The 17,561-nt window shown below is 50.6% G+C and overlaps 2 protein-coding genes across 2 annotated transcripts in view; one reads left to right on the plus strand and one right to left on the minus strand.

The window, feature by feature from the left end:
* Window positions 1-323: 323 nt before the first annotated feature.
* ATP1B1 (ATPase Na+/K+ transporting subunit beta 1) lies at window positions 324-15,883 on the plus strand. Its single transcript, XM_082305103.1, has 6 exons — window positions 324-658; window positions 3,305-3,433; window positions 10,682-10,837; window positions 11,608-11,792; window positions 13,727-13,807; window positions 14,485-15,883. The coding sequence occupies exons 1-6, from the start codon at window positions 559-561 to the stop codon at window positions 14,749-14,751; spliced, it is 918 nt and encodes a 305-aa protein (XP_082161229.1). The 5' UTR covers window positions 324-558; the 3' UTR covers window positions 14,752-15,883.
* Window positions 15,834-17,561, minus strand: part of NME7 (NME/NM23 family member 7) — a 95,023-nt gene continuing 93,295 nt past the window's right edge. The window contains exon 12 of the mRNA XM_082305102.1: window positions 15,834-15,960. Within this exon, the coding sequence (XP_082161228.1) occupies window positions 15,928-15,960 (33 nt within the window). The 3' untranslated portion in view covers window positions 15,834-15,927. The remainder of the gene's footprint in view (window positions 15,961-17,561) is intronic.

Below are 17,561 nucleotides of genomic sequence, written 5' to 3' on the forward strand. Positions count from 1 at the left end.
GGGAGGCAGGCGATGCCCAGGGAACCGCGGCGGGGGTGGAAGCGCGGGCCCGGGCGTGCAGGTGCGCGGGCGCGTGCGTACGCACGCGCCCGCGCACCTGCACGCCCGGGCCCGCGCGTGCATGCGCACGCAGCCGCCCCTGCAGCTCCGGCCGCGCAGGGCCACGCGCCCACCGCCGGTCCCGCCCGCCGCTTGGCCACGCCTCCGGTCCCCGCCCCCCCGGACCCCTTCTGCCGGCGTTCATTGGCTGCGGCGGCGGCGGGGGCGGAGCCGGCGGCGTATATGAAGGGGAGCGGCAGGCGGGGAGCGCGGCTGCTCCCTGCCCCGTGGGCTGCGCTCACCTCAGCGCCCGCCGCCGCTCCCGCACGGTTGCTTCCTTCCCTCCCCCCTCTCTCCTCACGCCCCGCCGGGCCAGCGCCGCCGGCCGCCCCGCAGAGCGGGCGGGGGGGCGCCCACCCAGACCTTCCCGGTGCCGCGGAGCCCGGCCGGAGCCTGCCCGCGCCGCCCGCCGAGGGCTAGGCTTTTCCCCGCCGCCGCTCGCCCGCCCGTTCGCCCGCCATGGCCCGCGGGAAGGCCAAGGACGGCGACGGCAACTGGAAGAAATTCATCTGGAACTCGGAGAAGAAGGAGCTGCTGGGCCGCACCGGGGGCAGCTGGTGTGAGTGCGGGGCCGGGGGCGGCGGGGCCGGGTCGGGGGGCGGCGGCGATGCGGCGGGCACTGCAGCAACGGCCCGCGGCGCCCCGCCTCCGCCGGCTGCGGCGGGGCTGCGGCCCCCGCTGAGGGCGGCCCGGGGCGGAGCGGGCGGGGGGCCCTCCTTCCCCCCCACCGGTGCCCTGGGGGCCGGGGGGCGCTGCCCGCCCGGGTGTGACTTCAGGTGGGGCCGGGGGTGAGGCGGGGTCGGTCCCCGGCCGCGGGATGGAGCCCGGGGCGGGCCGACCTTGGCGAGGGCGCCTCGTCCTTGGGTCTCCTTCCCCGGCGGCTGGCCCGGCCCGGCCCGGGAGCATCGCCGTGGGGAGCCTGCCCTCCCAGCCGTCATCTGCCTCGGACTTCAGGGGGGCTTTTCTTTTTTTCCCCCCTTTTCTCTGGATAAAGGAAACTGAGCTAATTTTACCACGTCGAGAGAGAACAATTGGCTTTTAATGCCTCTGCAAGAAGGAAATGGCTATATGTGCATTTGTGATTAAATGCTCATGATGTATTTATTAGTCTAAGTGCTATTTGTGCAGCACCTAAGAGGCTTTTAACATTTTCTTTACACAAATAGACAGTCTTCCAGTTGTTGCCAACCACAGCCACCCTTGCGATGTTGAATTCGGCTCCTGTTGTAATGGATCAGCCGGAGGTGCCACATCCGGAGCTGCCAGCTTTAGCTCTGGCAGGCGGGTGGACTAGAGCAGGCTTCTGCCGTATCTTTACGTGAGCAGAATTGGGTTGTGGGTGCTCATGGATAGGTATTTTCTGCTCCTGAGGCACCAGGCAACTGCGCAGTGCTTCAAATGCGGAGGCTGAACCAGGTCCTTCTCCCAGAGTGCCTGTACCTATCCGCCTAGGACTGATTTCCATTTGTGGAGTCGATCTGCAGGCTGATGATCCGATTCCTCTCTTATAAACCTACCTGTTGCGGGAAGCTTTCTCGTTCGTGCTCGGTCACTAGACCCGCTGCGTATTCTCTGAGACCTAGGAGTGGTTTTGACCTTTAAGGTGTCTTTGGCGTTAAGAGCATCCTGGCTGGGAACCTGATTAAATAAGCTACCTCCCAGCGTTTGCCTTTTGATGTTACAAAACTCAAGGCGTTACGCTGCAGACAACAGCATTAGTGTTTGGTTTGTTACAACAGCACCTCCTATGACCGTGCTCTGGAAAAAATTTCCACACGTCCCTGACGTCACAGCCATTTGCTTTACGCTGCCTGGATACCAAAGAGTGCTTTTAACTCCTGGAGCACCACGCTACCACACCCAGCTCTGCCCACCAGCCCTGGCTACCTCCCCTGTCTCCGGTGCACATGAGGAAGATGAGAGGATGGAGTGCCTTTCTGACAGTGTCCCTCAGCCTCCGTGTTGCTGGCTGTCCTTCCTGCTCGCCTGTCTTTCATAGACTTGAAAAGAAAACAACCAGAACTGCGTGCTTTCGTTGGGAGGCTTCTCCACTGATGGAGCCTTTTTTCACAAAGGGGCTGGGGAGGGAAGAGGAATACTCCCACCTACTGCTTCCTCCCCTTCCCTTGTAGCTCAGCACTTCAAGTCCTTCAAATAAACCACCTCTTTTTCATTCGCAATTAGATGAGGACAGTCCAAGATCAAGCAGGCTCTCTTTCACGTACTCTTCGGCCTCTTGTGCTGGCCTCCTTGTTCCTGCAGCCTGCTTAGCATATAGTTGCTTGGCATGGGCTGGCTTATCCTTCCCGTAGGTGGCCTGCTGATGCCTAGTACAGCATGTTACTGTGCAGTTAATCAGTTGAGATAATCCTTGTAAACTGGTAACTGATACCCAGAGTCTGAGCCACGCTGTGTCTCCAGGCTCATCTCCACACTGCCCCCCTCCGCCCCCCCAGATTATTCTGGGCATCTCCCTTTAGACCGAAGCTAAATTCAGTCTTTCATTATTATGTAATTCACTTTCTAATTGGTATGAGCAGTGCTGGAGCGCCTTTGTAGACATACAAGGCTGGTAAACCTGCGGTACTGTGACATGTCTGAGTACTTTCCTACATTTGAGATGGAGTATTGGAGCTACTTTGGGCCCAAATTCTGCTCCCGTTGTCTTTAATGGAGGCGATAGCCTGAGTTACTGGGGGAGATCAGGCTTTATGACTGCTTGCAAACCTAAACGTAACATTTACTGTAGCTTCTCCTGGGAATAGCTTTGAGGCCCAGAGCTTTGTGGGATGGGTGTCATTCAGAGCACACCCCTTGTGTGGCTTCTTGCTGTTGGGCACTTGCTTCACTGAAAGTTTGTCCCCTGTGACGGTTTGATGGTAGCAATGGGTCAGCTAAGGGATCATTTAAAATAGGGTTAAACGTGGTTTAATCTTCATGTTTTACAATCCTAGATCCTGATTCAGGGATTTCTAGGTTTTCAGGGGTTTGTGCTTCCAGCCCCCCAAACAACTGGAGTGACTTGTATTTTCTGTCTGCATCGGGGCATAATCTCACCATTAAAGAGGTGCCTCTGCGAGAGGCCTTGCCATCTGAGTTCAGTGTGCTGGGCTCTTCCTTGCAAGTGGCAAAGGAACTTTGTCCTGAAATGTGACTGCCGTAAGGGCTTGATTTGATTCCTCTTTCTGTTTGTTTTCTCTTGCAGTTAAAATCCTCCTCTTCTATGTCATCTTCTACGGTTGCCTGGCAGGTATATTCATTGGGACCATCCAAGTGATGTTGCTCACTGTCAGTGAATTTGAGCCCAAATACCAGGATCGAGTGGCACCTCCAGGTAACTAAATAGGAGGCCCGTGCTTAACTCGGTGCAGGCTGTTTGGGGGAGGCGGGTTGGTTACTCACCTCGAGAAGGAGGATGAAATAAGCATGCTGTTGCTGCAACACATATTTGTAGGGGGTGGGTATGTTCTCAGCCTTCTGCGTTAACAGTACTGGGGCTTGAAGGCAATCCTGCTAGAATGAAGGGTTGCAGCACATGAAATATGCCTCCTGTCTGAGAGGAACTTGAACCTGGATTGCTGCTCTTCCCTTAAACTGAAGCAATGGAGTGAGGCTAAGAGGCTTCCCTTGAGAATGAGCTGTATGAAGAAGCTGGGTTCAGTTTTTCTTTCTTCATAGCCCCTGTGTTCCCATGGGTAAGTGAAGGGACAAAGATAAAATGTCAGCTTTACCTGTGAAACTGAGGTGCACAAGGAGAAAGGGGACTGTAGCAAATTCTGAGTGTGCTTTCCGAGTTGTATTAGCCAACACTGAACTACGCTGTGTGCTCTAGAGGGGATGGTGGTGGTAGCATTTACTAATGGGCGTTTCATTTGAATGTGTCGTGGGAAGTTCAAGGTGGGTCTCGCAGTTGCTGATGCATGACCTGTCTTTGCTAGACAAAAAAGTCTCTGATCAAAATTAAAAGGATCACTTGAGCGGTGTCTGTGGACAGCCTTCCTCAGGTAGGGGGAATGGAGTAACCAGCCCTTGCCGCAGGTTCCCTGCTCTGCCTCTCCGGGCTCCGCTGCGCTATCTGATTCCGGCTGCAGCCAGCGGCCGCTTCAGAGCGTGGCAGGGGAGCTGCGCAACTGCTGCTTTCCCACATTACAAATGACCTTGAGGCTGCTTGGCACTGGGGATGGTAACGATCTGTCTCCAGTTGCTCTGTAAAACAGTTCAGAAGCTTTTAATAACGGTGGTATTTAAGTGACAATTGTGAGGCTGATGGCTCGTAGCTACAGAAGTTGGCTCTGGTGTCACATGGTGTCTTACAGCCCCACTGTCTGCAGTGCTATGCTGTGATTATTCCCAGCTCTAACAACACAGGGAACGTTGCCATCACCAAACGGTGTCACATCTCAGCAAAGAATCACCTTTTTTAGATAATTGCTTTTCCACCAGCACTTTTTAAAGACGGAACAGCGACTGGAACTGCTGTGTTAGTGTGGCACTTCGTAACATGCCAGCATGGCTGGGGTAAATGCTGTCTTCAGCACTGAAAGTGGCTGTTCCCATCTCTGCGACCGGCTCTGACATTTGCAGGAAACGCTAAACTGTCGCCGATGCTGCCCAGAGCCCCTAGCTCCATCTGAAAAGCCAACATGGCTAATGGTGGAGTAGTTGTTTTAATAATGTGTTTTTCGCCCGGCCAAAGCCCAGTGGTCTCACCAGACATGAAATAATTAGCGAAGAAGCCCATGGATCTTGAGTCACATCCAGATAGACCGGTTGTTTAGCCTGATGTCACATAATTACTCATTCTAGGTAAACTGTTCGCTTTCTGTGTAATAGCAGTTTGCAGTTCTAATTTCAAAGCAACTCTGTGGTAAAATTTCTGTGTAAGATTTCAGCCTGCAGAGGATTTTTATTCATCTCTTAATTGCATACTGCACCCGTTTTTCTGGGGATTACCCTTTTTTGGTTAAAAAAAAAAAAGGAACTGAATTTTGAGATGCTCTTGTAGTGCGTATTACAGAAATCAAAATGGAGGAAGAATGAAAAGGTCATCAGGGATCTTTGTAATGGGCTTTCAGGTCATGTACTGAAATCAGGGGGAACAAAATCCAGCTCCTTGAATGTATGACAGTAGGCAGCCCAATAAGCAAGGGTTTTGAACCAAGCTGTAATAGCACATGTGTACGACTTCAAGGAGCTATTTATCAGTTAATAGCACAGGTCCTTTGCAGGGCATCATGTGGCAAATCTTCCTACAGCTGCGGACAAGATAGGGGTAGGGGGTGGTGGAGGCTGGCTGTTAGCATCAAGTCTGTTCCCCGTCCTGTAGCACAGCAGCCATTAGACCACAGCGAGTGAGAAATAAGCCTTTTCACGTGGGCTTTCAGAGATGGACACCGGAGTGAGTTGCTGCACTGCTGTGTCTGGGAGGCTGGCAATCCCTGCGTGCCCCTGTGCAGGGCTCGCCCCTGTGCTGCGAGCGCAACTGCTCTTCTGGCAACGAGCACGTGTGCGGGCACGTTCGCTCCTGCACTTGGTGAGCATCTGACTTGATTTTTCTGTGATCTGGGACCCCTGCAGACTATCAACTACATAAACCAGGGTGTGCTGCAGTTCTAATTCCTAGTTCTTATGGGAAGATTTGCAAGCCAAGTAAGTATATTGGCAGCATGATAGAGCCCTGGATTTTCTAGGAAGCTAGGAAACCTGGTTTTAGCCTTACTACAGTGCTCTGTCCTTCTTGGGCAAGTCTGAAGTGGCTGGGAAAGGGGAAGCCACACTTCCCTTCAGGATTTGCAGGAGAAAATGCTGCAGGGGCTGCTATAATATTCTTGTTCTGAAATACAACAGATTTTGTAACAGCAGCAGAACCTGCAGGATGTTTTATCGAGTTATTGACATGGGTATAACATTGAAAGCCATAAAGTGCTATTTTTGTAGCCAAGTGTCATTACTATGCTAATTGGTTCCTGCATTGAACACAACAGGAATGTTATACAGGGCTTCAGGGCAAGCTGAGTTTTGTACCTTTCCATGGTTCTTTTTTTCTTCCTCTTTTGTCTTGGGGTGGGGGAAGGGACCGTGCAGTTCACCTTCTTGTCCAGCCTTGCCGTTGCGACAGCCCCAGCTCCCAGTTCCACGTGTGCTGCAGGCTCGGACTCCGCTTTAAGCGCAGAGGACTTACCGTGCTAATAGGGAAGGATGAGGATATTGCCTCTTAAACACAGTGTACTGAGTGTTTAAAAAAATAATACTTCATTCTCCTCCTCCCCTTCCCCACCCCAATATAAATTGGGCTGCGTATCCTGCCATCTTGTGGCGCGCATCCTGCGAAACACAGCGTCCCGTCACCAGCGCTGGTGTAGGGGCGAGAGAGCTCGCTGCTGCCGGAGGCTCTTTTTAAGTGGCAGCTGGAGGAACCCCTGCTCGAGCCAGGGCGTTTCAGGTGTCCCTGCTTCCAGGGCTGCCTGGCCACCATGTGCCTGGGCAGTGAGCGTGTCGTGGACACGGCTGCTCTTGTTTAGCTTGTTTAGCCCCAAGCAGTGTATGCCACCTCCTGGGAAGCAGCACTTTCTCTGTTTCTGTCTCTTGTCTTGGTACCTATGTTTGGGGGGAAAAAAAATAATCTCTGAATCTCAAGCTCCAGGGATGTTATCTGCCAAGCAGATTTTGCTGCGTTTGTAGAAAACTTGCACCTGCTTTTTGCACTTTGGGGATGAGGTGGAATCATAGAATCATTTAGGTTAGAAAAGACCTGTAAGATCGAGTCCAGCCGTTAACCTAGTGCTGCCAAGCTCACCACTAAACCATGTCCTCAAGCACCATGTCCACCCGTCTTTTAAATACCTCCGGGGATGGGGACTCAACCACTGCCCTGGGCAGCCTGGAAGCTTGGAAGGACATTGCTTGGTATGGGGGCTTTTAAAGTCTATCCTCATTTAGTGAGCTGGGGGGATGGGAAATAGAAATGGTGTCACTCCATTTGTCATCTGTGTCATCCCAGGAGTGTTCAGACTCATTCTGAACCAAGATTACATGGTACTTGGAAATGAGCATTGCATGATGAAGCAAGAGTGGTTACTATGGACTTGCACAACCATTCCTAATAATAAGCCTGACTTCTCACTTCTAGTTTCTTCCCCTTCAGGAAAAACGGTGTCCTGAGGTTGAAGTCTTGCTCCTGCAGCTTAGAATGATAAAGTCTATGTGGAAAATCTGGTTTTAAATGGAGCTGAATAAATGTGATTTTTTTTTTAACCTGCAATGGTGTTTTAGAAGTGGAACTGTAGCTGAAAAAAAGATCAATTATTTTACATGCTTTTTTTGTCATTTGGTATCTTTGTACATCTACAGAGTTAGGAAGCCAACAGAAGGTGGTGTCTGTTACCAAGTCAAGGCATCACTCATCATTTATGTGGACAGTGTCAGTCAAATGAAGATAGGAATTGTATTTCCTAGCAATGCACACTAAGAGCCAACTGCAGATGTTTTCTCAAGTAGTTTGTCAGTATTTTACAATAAGTTACTTGATTCTTCCACCTGTGAAGCACAGCATCACCACACATGACACCATGGTGCATCTCTGTGGTAACAGCGTGAGATGCAGAACTGCGGCAAACGGAAGATGGGGAGAGGGTTGTTCAGACTCCTGGCTGTGAAAGCACTTGAGGCTTTGTTTCTTTTCCCCCATAGGACTTGCTTATGAATGGCTTCCTCATGTGCATGAAGCCCCTAAGAGGCTTATTCATCCCTGTACTTTATGGGAGCCACAGACTTCCTTACGTGTCTGGCAGCCCATGGTAGGTAGCACTGGAGTGGCTCAGCTTTGTGATTTTTTTTTTTTCTGTCCCTACTTGCTTCTGTTCCCGTAACAGGGATGAGATGAGGTTTCAGAAAGGTAATGGACGTGGTCTGGAGAGGTTACCTCCTCTTGGCAGATCAAATCAACACTTTTTTTTAAACAAGATTGCTTAAGAAGGGTTCAGTGATAGTGCTGCTCTGATAACAGCATTGAAGCTTTTATTCTAGCTATGGGAGGTACAGATGGAAAACAAGGAAGGAAGTGATAGATCTGTGCTTAGGACTCTGTGTCCAGTCAGTTGCAGGCATGTGAGAAGGGAGGTTGTGGTGAGTAATACATTTTTAATCAGAATAAAGCTATTTTCATAACAAGCTTTTCATCTTCACAAAGATGTACTTCCTCGCTTCATAAGCAGGAAGATCGATCCCTACTTTGCTCTTGTTGTAACCAAAGAAAGTACCTGCTGTACCAAAGCTCAGTCTGGTTCATACAAGTCCCTGTAAATGCCCACGGTTCAGCGGAGAGCAGCCCAGCTACGGCCACAGGCTGAGTCCGCCTGGCAGGAACGCTTGTTCTCTTGTGCTGGCTGCTGGAGCAGCTGTACGGAGGCACTGCTTGGGCTTCGGTGCCGTTCTGCAAAGATTTGCGAGACGGGGATGCTTTGGCTGGGGGTCTGTTCTTCCAGCCACGTCGCTTGTCTCACGGGCAGAGGGTTGGCTTCGGACTGCACGTATCGGTGGGCAGGCTCTCCTAACCAGAGAACAGGGATATTCTGCTAGGGGGGCTTTTTCACACCACAGCGTGTGTATTGCTGACCTTCCCTTCGCCTCTGCCACCTCTGCGTGGGTGTCTTTATTCATTACCTTGGACAAGGCAAAGAACCGGAGGTGGGGAGGTCCTGAGCAAAATTAATGGTTTAACAGCCTGACTGAAGCTTAACAAGCCTGGCCAAGCTTGCTTGAATTTTATATTTATACATTTGAATGAGACACCTGTAACTTGAACTCTGGAGAAGGCAGCCGCAGGAGAGGAACCAAGACCTGCCTTCGCTGCAATTCCAGATAGCCACTTCGAGTGACTCTGAGCCTGTTGCTTCCCAGCTGAGTGGTAACATGAGGAGGGATTGGCAGGATGGGATTGAAGTCCCTTACTAAAATTGAACCCAGCTTATTTATTTTATATATACTTATTTATAACTGTTTGTGAAGCAAGAATGCAAGTAATTGCTTGAAAAGGGGTTGAAAGCCACTGACTTTGGAGGGTAGGACACAATTCTGCTAGTGGAGTAGTAAGTTGCTTCTAAACTTTTAACACTCAGCCTGGTCAATTTGTACCAGAGGGAGTTTTGAGCCGTTAAAAGCTGTTTCCTGGAATAAAACTTGAAACCCCGAGCTACTCACTGGGTGTCTCGCTATCTTTGGCTACTAGGAGCTGCGTTTAGGGGAACAAAGCTAATCTTTGTCCTAGGTTACAAATTCCAGCTCGGGGGTGGGGGGGCGGTGGTGGTGAGCTGGCTTGAGGAGGGACTAAGTAGAAGCACTCAAGTGGCTTTGGAAAAATTGCTGGAGTCACAAGCTCCTGTGGGTTGGGGCCAGCCAGCTGAGCTGCCCGGGTTTTGCACCGGGGGAGCTCGTTGGCAACCGGCTTGTTCTGAAAGCCGTCAAAGCAAATGCTGTTGCCCTGCTCCTTTTTCTTGTTCTTGCTAAAATGAAGATGACAAACTGAACAGAAGTCAAGACCTCAATAATTACAGCGGCCGCCGCAAAAGCAGCATGAACGCCAGTTCCCATTACTTAAGTTCAACGCGTTAGCCACGCATCAATGCGTTCGATTAAAATGTGACCTAAACATCTCGCAGGAGCAACTATTTCCGAGTCCCATAATGAAAAGCAAAGGGGGTGGCACTTCTCATCATCTGTAGGTGTTACTTCTATCTAGTCTCTTCTCCATGCATTCCTTTTTTTATTCATCCTCCTAAAGTCAAAAGCAGAGCTGGTTACACGGCCCAGAACCTAGGACAGTCTTTTAAACATCTCTCCCGTGTGGCAGCATTTCCTACTCACCTAGCTGGTGATGAGCTTCTGATCGGAGAGCTCCGAAGGCTATTTCTGCAATCAGAAATACCTGCTTACGGAGTGAAAAGACCAGAGGAAGCCATCAGGCTGATCAGTTTACTGACTGGGAGAACGTCTCCTGCCCCGCATCCTGCGAGGGCGGCTACACGAAGGCAACGTGGGTCACAGCCAGCAGAGACCACGCCTGACTTGGGGAGCCTCTCGTGTTTTATTGCAAGGGTTCGTGAGTGGGCAGCTCTGATTTTTATCCTAAACACGGAGCATGTTTTGCAGACTTCCAAGTCAACCTGCTAGGGATGCATACACAAGAGTAGGCTTCTGTGGGACTTCAATGTGCGTGGTTGGTCTCAGGCGCGGGCAGCTTCCCTTCTGTCCTTGGGGAGGAGGCAGAAGTGGGCAGGGGACCCGTGGTTGACTGTTTTTCTTGAGGAAAACCTTGACTTATAGCCTCCCTTCTGGATTCTGTGATTTTTATCTGCTTAGTGATGCAAACTTCATGACGAATATTCCAGACTGTTGTTGGAAGGAGGAGATAAGAGCCCGTCAGAGCCTCCCCTCTAGTGAGCTTAAGCTGTTTTGTGCAAGTCCTGAAGTCTGAAAAGTAGAGATCGTTAGAATGAGTTACGTTCTTGGTGTGCGTCGCATTGCCCGGAGGCTGGGCAACTCCGAGGTGTACTTAATGTTTTCTTCCTGATTTTGCTTTTCTTAGGACTGACTCAAATCCCCCAGGTACAAAAGACAGAAATTTCCTTTACTGCCTCCGATCCCAAAAGTTTTGAGCCGTACGTGAAGAACCTTGAGAAGTTCTTAAAGGACTACAGCGCTGATCAACAGACTGAAAGCATAGTATTTCAGGACTGCGGGGGTAAGTTGCCGTCGCTTCGTGCAGCTGAGGGCTCTGACCAGTGCCTCTGCGTCAGGCCCACCAGAAGCTGAGGGTGAGCAGTGGTGGTCTCTGACTTTGGCTGTTCCTTTTAGTGCAACCAGCGGCGTGTGGGTGAACTGGCAGGCTCTGGTGTCAGTCGTATGGCTGCTCGTTAAATGATGAGTTTGGACAGACCAGATTTGGCCAGGGATGTACCTAGAAGCTTACTGTAGAGGTTATGTGGTTGGGAACTCCTAGATTTCACGTGGAGAAAGTTGCAGCCGACTCCAAAAAGCTCGTGGCGCTGACCTTACCCTCTCTGAAAGCCCTGGGGGGTTTTACTGATGACTTTGCTAAGGCCAGCGTCGGTCCTCTTGACGCAATGCAGCAAAACATCTGGGAGGTATTAACCTTTAATAGATGATGTGTAATAATGTAGAGTGAGACTGTCACCTCGTAATACATGTATATAAAATCTGAGGGGAACCCCCTTGTAAAAGCTGCCAAAAACCCCGCTTTGAGCCAGTGGATTACAAATGCATTTGTTCTCTTGTTGTCTGGAAGAATCCCCAGTTAAAAACCAAAACCGCTGCAAACTTGCTGGTCTGGGACCAGCCCACAGGCGGGGGTGGCTGGGTGCGGGTCTGTGGTGTCACCCGCTTGGACGAGGGGCAAATCCTAACTACGCATGGAAGCGTAAGTGTTGCTGTTCCCGACGAGCAAAAGGTCACCTTGCATACGGTTGTCTTTTCGTTCCCCCGCCATGACAGACATACCTACCGACTACAAAGAGAGAGGACCATATAACGATGCCCAGGGTCAGAAGAAGGTCTGCAAATTCAAACGTGAATGGCTGGAAAACTGTTCTGGAATAAACGATCCCACCTTTGGGTACAGGGATGGGAAGCCATGCATCCTCGTCAAGCTCAACAGAATTATCGGCTTCAAACCTAAGGCAAGTATCTCATCCCTTTCTAGCAGAAGCTACTGATCAGGAGGAGCTGGCTGCAGATTTGCTGTGCCTGCTTTTCTGTCTCTGGAGAGGCATCAGTATTAAACCCCTTCTGCAGAGGAGAAATTGTGACACGATTTGAGTAACTGGCTTTAAAAATACTTTTCATTAAAAAGCAATGAGATCTGCACACCACAAGTTGGTAAATATCATAGAATGGTTTGGGTTGGAAGGGACCTTAAAGATCATCCAGTAAAAAAGTAGCGATGACCCTCACAGCGCAAACTCCTGGTTATTTATCTGGTAGCTTCTGAGCCTGCTAACTGAACTGCTCTAATGGCGTCTTTTCTTCAAATGATAAAACCCATTTTAAGTTCCTTTGTGCTTCCACGGGACCGTCCCAGACCGACTCCAGCTGTAGTAAGATCAGTCATTGTGTCATGCCCCGATCTACTCCATTCTTTCCTCAGGCAGTGTAGAGTTGCCTGCCTTGCTAAAACCACTGAATTAAATGAAGTTGTGCTAATGTTCAGCTAATGTTCACTATCGGACTGATACATAGTCTATAAAGTGTAAGCCACATCTGAGAGCCAGGCACAGCTCTTACTGCAAGGAAGGTGAGGAGAGCTTTAGGCCATTACTTAATGCAGTTTCCCAGACGCTGTAGGGTGTCCCTGTCACCCGCTTGCTCTGTGCTGCACCTGAAGGCATGTTTGCAGTAATGCTGGAGGATGTTGGTCTGGACAGGGATGGCTTTTACTTCTAGTTTTTTCCCCCAGCACATTTAAATGCTGAAAAATTTTTTAAGAATTCAGTGGCAGAGCACATGTTATTGAATAAGGTGGTGCGCAAAACCTGCCGCTCCATCTTCTGGATGGAAAGCAGTGCAAATGGTGGCTAAGCCAGCTTCGCCGCCATCCGTCAGCGCAGGCGAGGACGGGGAATGGCGCGGGGTAGCTTAACGTGTTTTGAGGAACGTTTTTCTTCGAAGGGAGCCTGCCCTGTGCTCAAAGAAGTGAGTTGAATTTTGGCTCCTCTGGTCCAGGTTGGAAACAGTGGGTGTGTGTTAGCGAGAACGTGCTGTGCCCAGTATGCGGTGGTTGTGGGCTGACATAAGATGTGCCTGTTTGATGACTGGGGAAGAGAAGGGTTTGGTGTGTTCCTCTTCTCTTTGCCACAGAGCTCTGAAGAGCTCCAGACCGCCTTAGACAGCAGGGTCTAGTCAAGGAATGACTTCACAGGTTTCATTTAGAAATGATGTGTGTATCCAAGGCAATATTTGTTTTCTTCATTCCACGCTCCAGCAGAGACCCTATAGCTCCCGTGTTGGGCAAGGTGTCTGTACAGCGGAGCCAAGACCTGCAAGGTTGTGAAGCAAAACTGCTGCACTTGTTAAGAGACCAAAGACCAGCACCAGAGCTGGCGCTCCCGCCCTTCCCTGCCATCCTCGGAGCCTTTGTCCTGCCCTGTAGGTGCTGTCCAAGTTCAGCCACGTCAGGGCATGACTGCCGCTCTTGGTTCTTCCCTGTGCATTTCCAGTCCCAGCTGCGCTCTCCTGGCAGGCAGGCGGCAAATCCTCTTCCTGCCGCTGCCTGGGCTTCGCACGAACGCGCCCCGCGAGCTAGCGCTCTGTCGTGAGACGCTCTCCCCACTGACACCGCGAAATGGAAAACAGCCACATCCGCTTGCTTTGGTACCCACAGCAGTAAAGCTGTAAGAACAGACAACAGCTCTGCTGGGGTTAAGCTCTCCGGCTTCTACGCTGAGTGTCTGTCCCAAGAACCCCCACCAAGAGCTGTTGCCTCTGAAACCGAGCTAGAAGGGCTTCCAGTTAATGGCACGTGTTTGGTACCGCTGAGCTTTGCTGCTGCAAAGGTGCTGCGGTCTGCAGAGAAGCGTCCGGGCTGTAACATCCCCTTGTTTTGGGTTTCTTCTAGGCTCCGGTAAATGACAGCCTCCCTCCAGAGGTTATGGCAAAATACAACCCGTATCTCATCCCTGTCCACTGCGCCGCCAAGGTAAGTTGAAACAGCGTAGGGCGGGGGCGGGAAGCTGCAGGGGAAGACTGTCGAAGTCTTTGTCCAAGTGTAGTGACCTCCCTGCCTTTCCGCAGACGCCGGGGGTGGTTCTTACGTGGGCTGTCTCCCCCTTCGGAACAGGAGTTTCTCAAACCCCCGCTGGTGACAAATGGCAGTTAGCGCTGCCTTCATAGGGAGGGGTAGAAGCAGGGCCGCAGAGCAAAGGGTGTCCTCAGAAGCAGCTATTTGCTTCCCAGTGCTGCACTGGAGCTCCTAGCAGGGATGGCTGGAAAAAGGACTCCAGGGAGGAGGTATTTACTTGGCATTGTAAAGCAGCTGAGAAACAGCAAATTTTTTTTTTAGCCAAAGATAGTGCATAGGCATGACAGGAAGCTGTGGTGACTTCTGAACGCATAAAGAAGCGGTTGAGTTTTTAAATAAAGAAAAGCCCTTTTCCTGGCGTATGTGTGCTGGGAGGTGCTTGCTGCCTGGCTGCTGGTCAGCCAGCGCCTCAGCGTCCTTCCCCACCCGGCCCCCTCCTGCTGCAGCGTGCGCTCCGAGTGACCACAGCGAGGGCGCGGTCTTGGTGAAAAAGGGATGCCGCTAGGGAAAAGGGCTGCACAAGGTCGCGTTCGGGCGATTGTCATCGTTTGTTCTTCCTTTCCTTGCCTCCCTAGAGAGAGGACGATATAGACAAAATAGGCACGGTGGAGTACTATGGGATGGGTGGCTACCCTGGCTTTGCCCTGCAGTACTACCCCTACTACGGCAAGCTCCTGCAGCCGCGGTACCTGCAGCCGCTGGTGGCGGTGCAGTTCACCAACCTGACCTACGACATGGAGGTGCGCGTGGAGTGCAGGGCCTACGGGCAGAACATCCAGTACAGCGACAAAGACCGCTTCCAGGGACGCTTTGATATTAAATTTGACATAAAAAGCAGCTGATTGTAAGCACAACTCTCTTCCCCCCCTCCTCCTCCTAGCCATTTAAAAAGGTTAAAAAAAAAAAAAAAAAAGAACAAAAAAGAAAACCTACTAGTCTTGAACAAACTGTCATACGTATGGGACCTACACGTAATCTATATGCTTTACACTAGCTTTCTGCATTTACTAGGTTAGAATGTAAACAAAGTGTAGCAATAGCGACAAATATTTATTCTACTGTAAATGACAAAAGAAAACAAAATTGAGCCTTGGGACATGCCCATTTTTACTGTAAATTATGATTCCATGACTGACTTGTAGTAAGCAGTGTTTCTGGCCCCTAAGTATTGCTGCCTTGTGTATTTTATTTAGTGTACAGTACTATAGGTGCATACTCTGGTCATTTTTCAAGCCATGTTATTGTATCTGTTTTCTACTTCTTGTGAGCAAAGACTTTTGCTGTCCAAGGTGTAAATACTCAATGGGACTAGAACTGGCATGATACTTCTCATTATTTTGTTCCTTTTCAAAGAAAGGCCCACCTGTGAGACTATATTTAACAGCACTCCATACGGCTTCTGACTCTTCTGTGGTGTTAGGGTATTTTATTTGGAGGGGTGGCAGGGGAAACTTAAGTGACGTTCAGGAGAATAGATGATTGTGTACTGTGCTTTGTAGCGAATGCTGTCTCTCTCTCCACCTTCTCCCTCATCCTCCAGTACGCTGTGTGAGAGACCGGGTCAGACTATCACTCTCCTCGGTGATAGGCATCACTCTTTGCTTTGTATGTTTTCTTTTTTTCTTTTTTTCTTTTTTCCTGCTGGAGGCATCGCACACTGTGGTGCTAATGTCTTTATTGAATGTTTTAACCATTTTCATGGTGGAAGAATTTTATATTTATGCAGTTGTACAATTTTATTTTTTCTGCAAGAAAGTGTAATGTATGAAATAAACCAAAGTCACATGTTTGAAAATAAATCTTTATTTTAAACTTTATAAAAGCAATGCAGTACCCCATAGAATGGTGTTAAATGTTGTCTAAAGTGCAAAACTCTATGTTCTAACATGTAACAATAGCCAGGAGTACAGTGCTCTTGTTGATCTTGTATTTCGGTCAGGTTGAAACATTGGACAAATAAATGAATGAACACACCTTGCTGTGTGCGCGTCTCTTGCGTGGGGCGAGGCTGGAGGCTGTTAGTTGTCCAGGATCTTGAAGAAGTACTGCACCTGTTCCAAACAGAACATACCTCGCTATCCTTCCCAGAGCGTCCCGGCTGGAGGTGGCTGAAACAGGCCTGGGATTGCCTTCAATTGCTGCTCCCGCCTAGGACAGCGGGGTTTGGGGTTAGCTACTTGTTTCCCCCCCCTCCCTGAGCTGCCGTGGAGGCCGCTGCGGCGCACGTGCCCACGATCGCACCAGTCAGGAACCCAAAAAGCCTTCAATGTGTTCACTGTTACTGCAAGTTCTCCACGTCTGGAGGCACCAGCTGCACATTCTAGTAGTACCTACAGGTAAAAATGCTTTATCCTTGGCGTGGGTTCAAGCATCCACCAGCCCCCTGTGCGGCGGGTCCAGAGGGGAGGGCGCACGCTGAAGCCGCAAGCAGAAGAAACGGAGTTCCACAGCAGCAAGGGGGTCTGTGTTGCCGCTGGGCCAGGAGCTGAGCGCTGACCCCGGGCGATGCCTGACAGCGCTGCTCAGGCGTGACAAAACGCAGCAGCTGGCTTCCTGCAGCAGCCAGGAGCGCTTTATGCTGCGTGACGCAGACTGCCAGGGAGAATTTCTCCGTGTAAAGTGACAAAACATGACTATCCTAGAGCAAGCTGCTTGATAAAGCCTTCCTAATCGGAACGCACGATACTGGAAAAGCAAGCTGCTAAACTTACTGCCATCTGCTAGAAGGAGAAGCATAGTTACGGTACGCTGTGGCGGTTGGCGTACACGTTGGGCTGTTCCACGCTCGGGAACAGGAGCTAGCGGAAATCTCACCTTCAGCTGTGTAATTTGCTGCTGTATGTTTCTAGCGAGGCAAGGCTTTAACAAAGACGCTGTGATTAAAGCGCTAAAATGCTCCCTGAAGGAAGCTCCACCGCAGGAGAGCTGAGCCCGCTTGGCTCCCAGCAGGTGGTGGGTGCACGGCTGCCACCGTGGCGGGGGTGCGTGGTTCAAGGTTTGGCGGCATCAGCTGCCCCCACCATTCCATTCTTGGGGCAGGGCCTGTGACAGTTTGAAAAAAAAACCACAACAAAAGAAACCAAACCCCAAACTGCTTTATTTATAAAATAAAACTCAGAGTTACTTTATCTCCTTTTAATGTACCATATGAGTGCAAAGTCCAAGCGTAAACTAGTCGTAAAGATAACGGCTTATGCCAGGGGTTGGGACAAACAGTGAAGAAAGCTTATGGTGGCTGCGTTGGCGTCAGCGAGCGGGTGTCAAAAGGCGCTGGTAGGATGTCCTCTTAACAGTAGCATATGAAATAAAGCAAACCAAGCCTTTACCCCTCAAGCACTTTCTAGGACCAAATCAGTGAAAGCCGGCTGGCCCGCTCCGCTCACTAATTAACCAGGCGGTAACGGCAGCCGCCGGCCCAGCCACACACCCTGCAGCCGCCCGCTGCCAAGCCCCAGCTGCTCCCAGGCCGCACCGCAACTCTGCTACCAAGGGGCCGCACCCCCAAAAAAAACCCCCACCCAGCCAGCCACCTCCCGTCCCCCCCATTAGAAATGCCGCTGTGATGTGTCAGCCCTCGCAGAGATTCAGCATTAAACAGCTGCAGGATGGTTAAAAGAAATAGAACCACAACCAACCAAAGCAACCAACACCC

This window comes from Platalea leucorodia, assembly GCF_965183815.1.
Source record: "Platalea leucorodia genome assembly, chromosome: 2".
Taxonomy (NCBI): Eukaryota; Metazoa; Chordata; class Aves; order Pelecaniformes; family Threskiornithidae; genus Platalea; species Platalea leucorodia.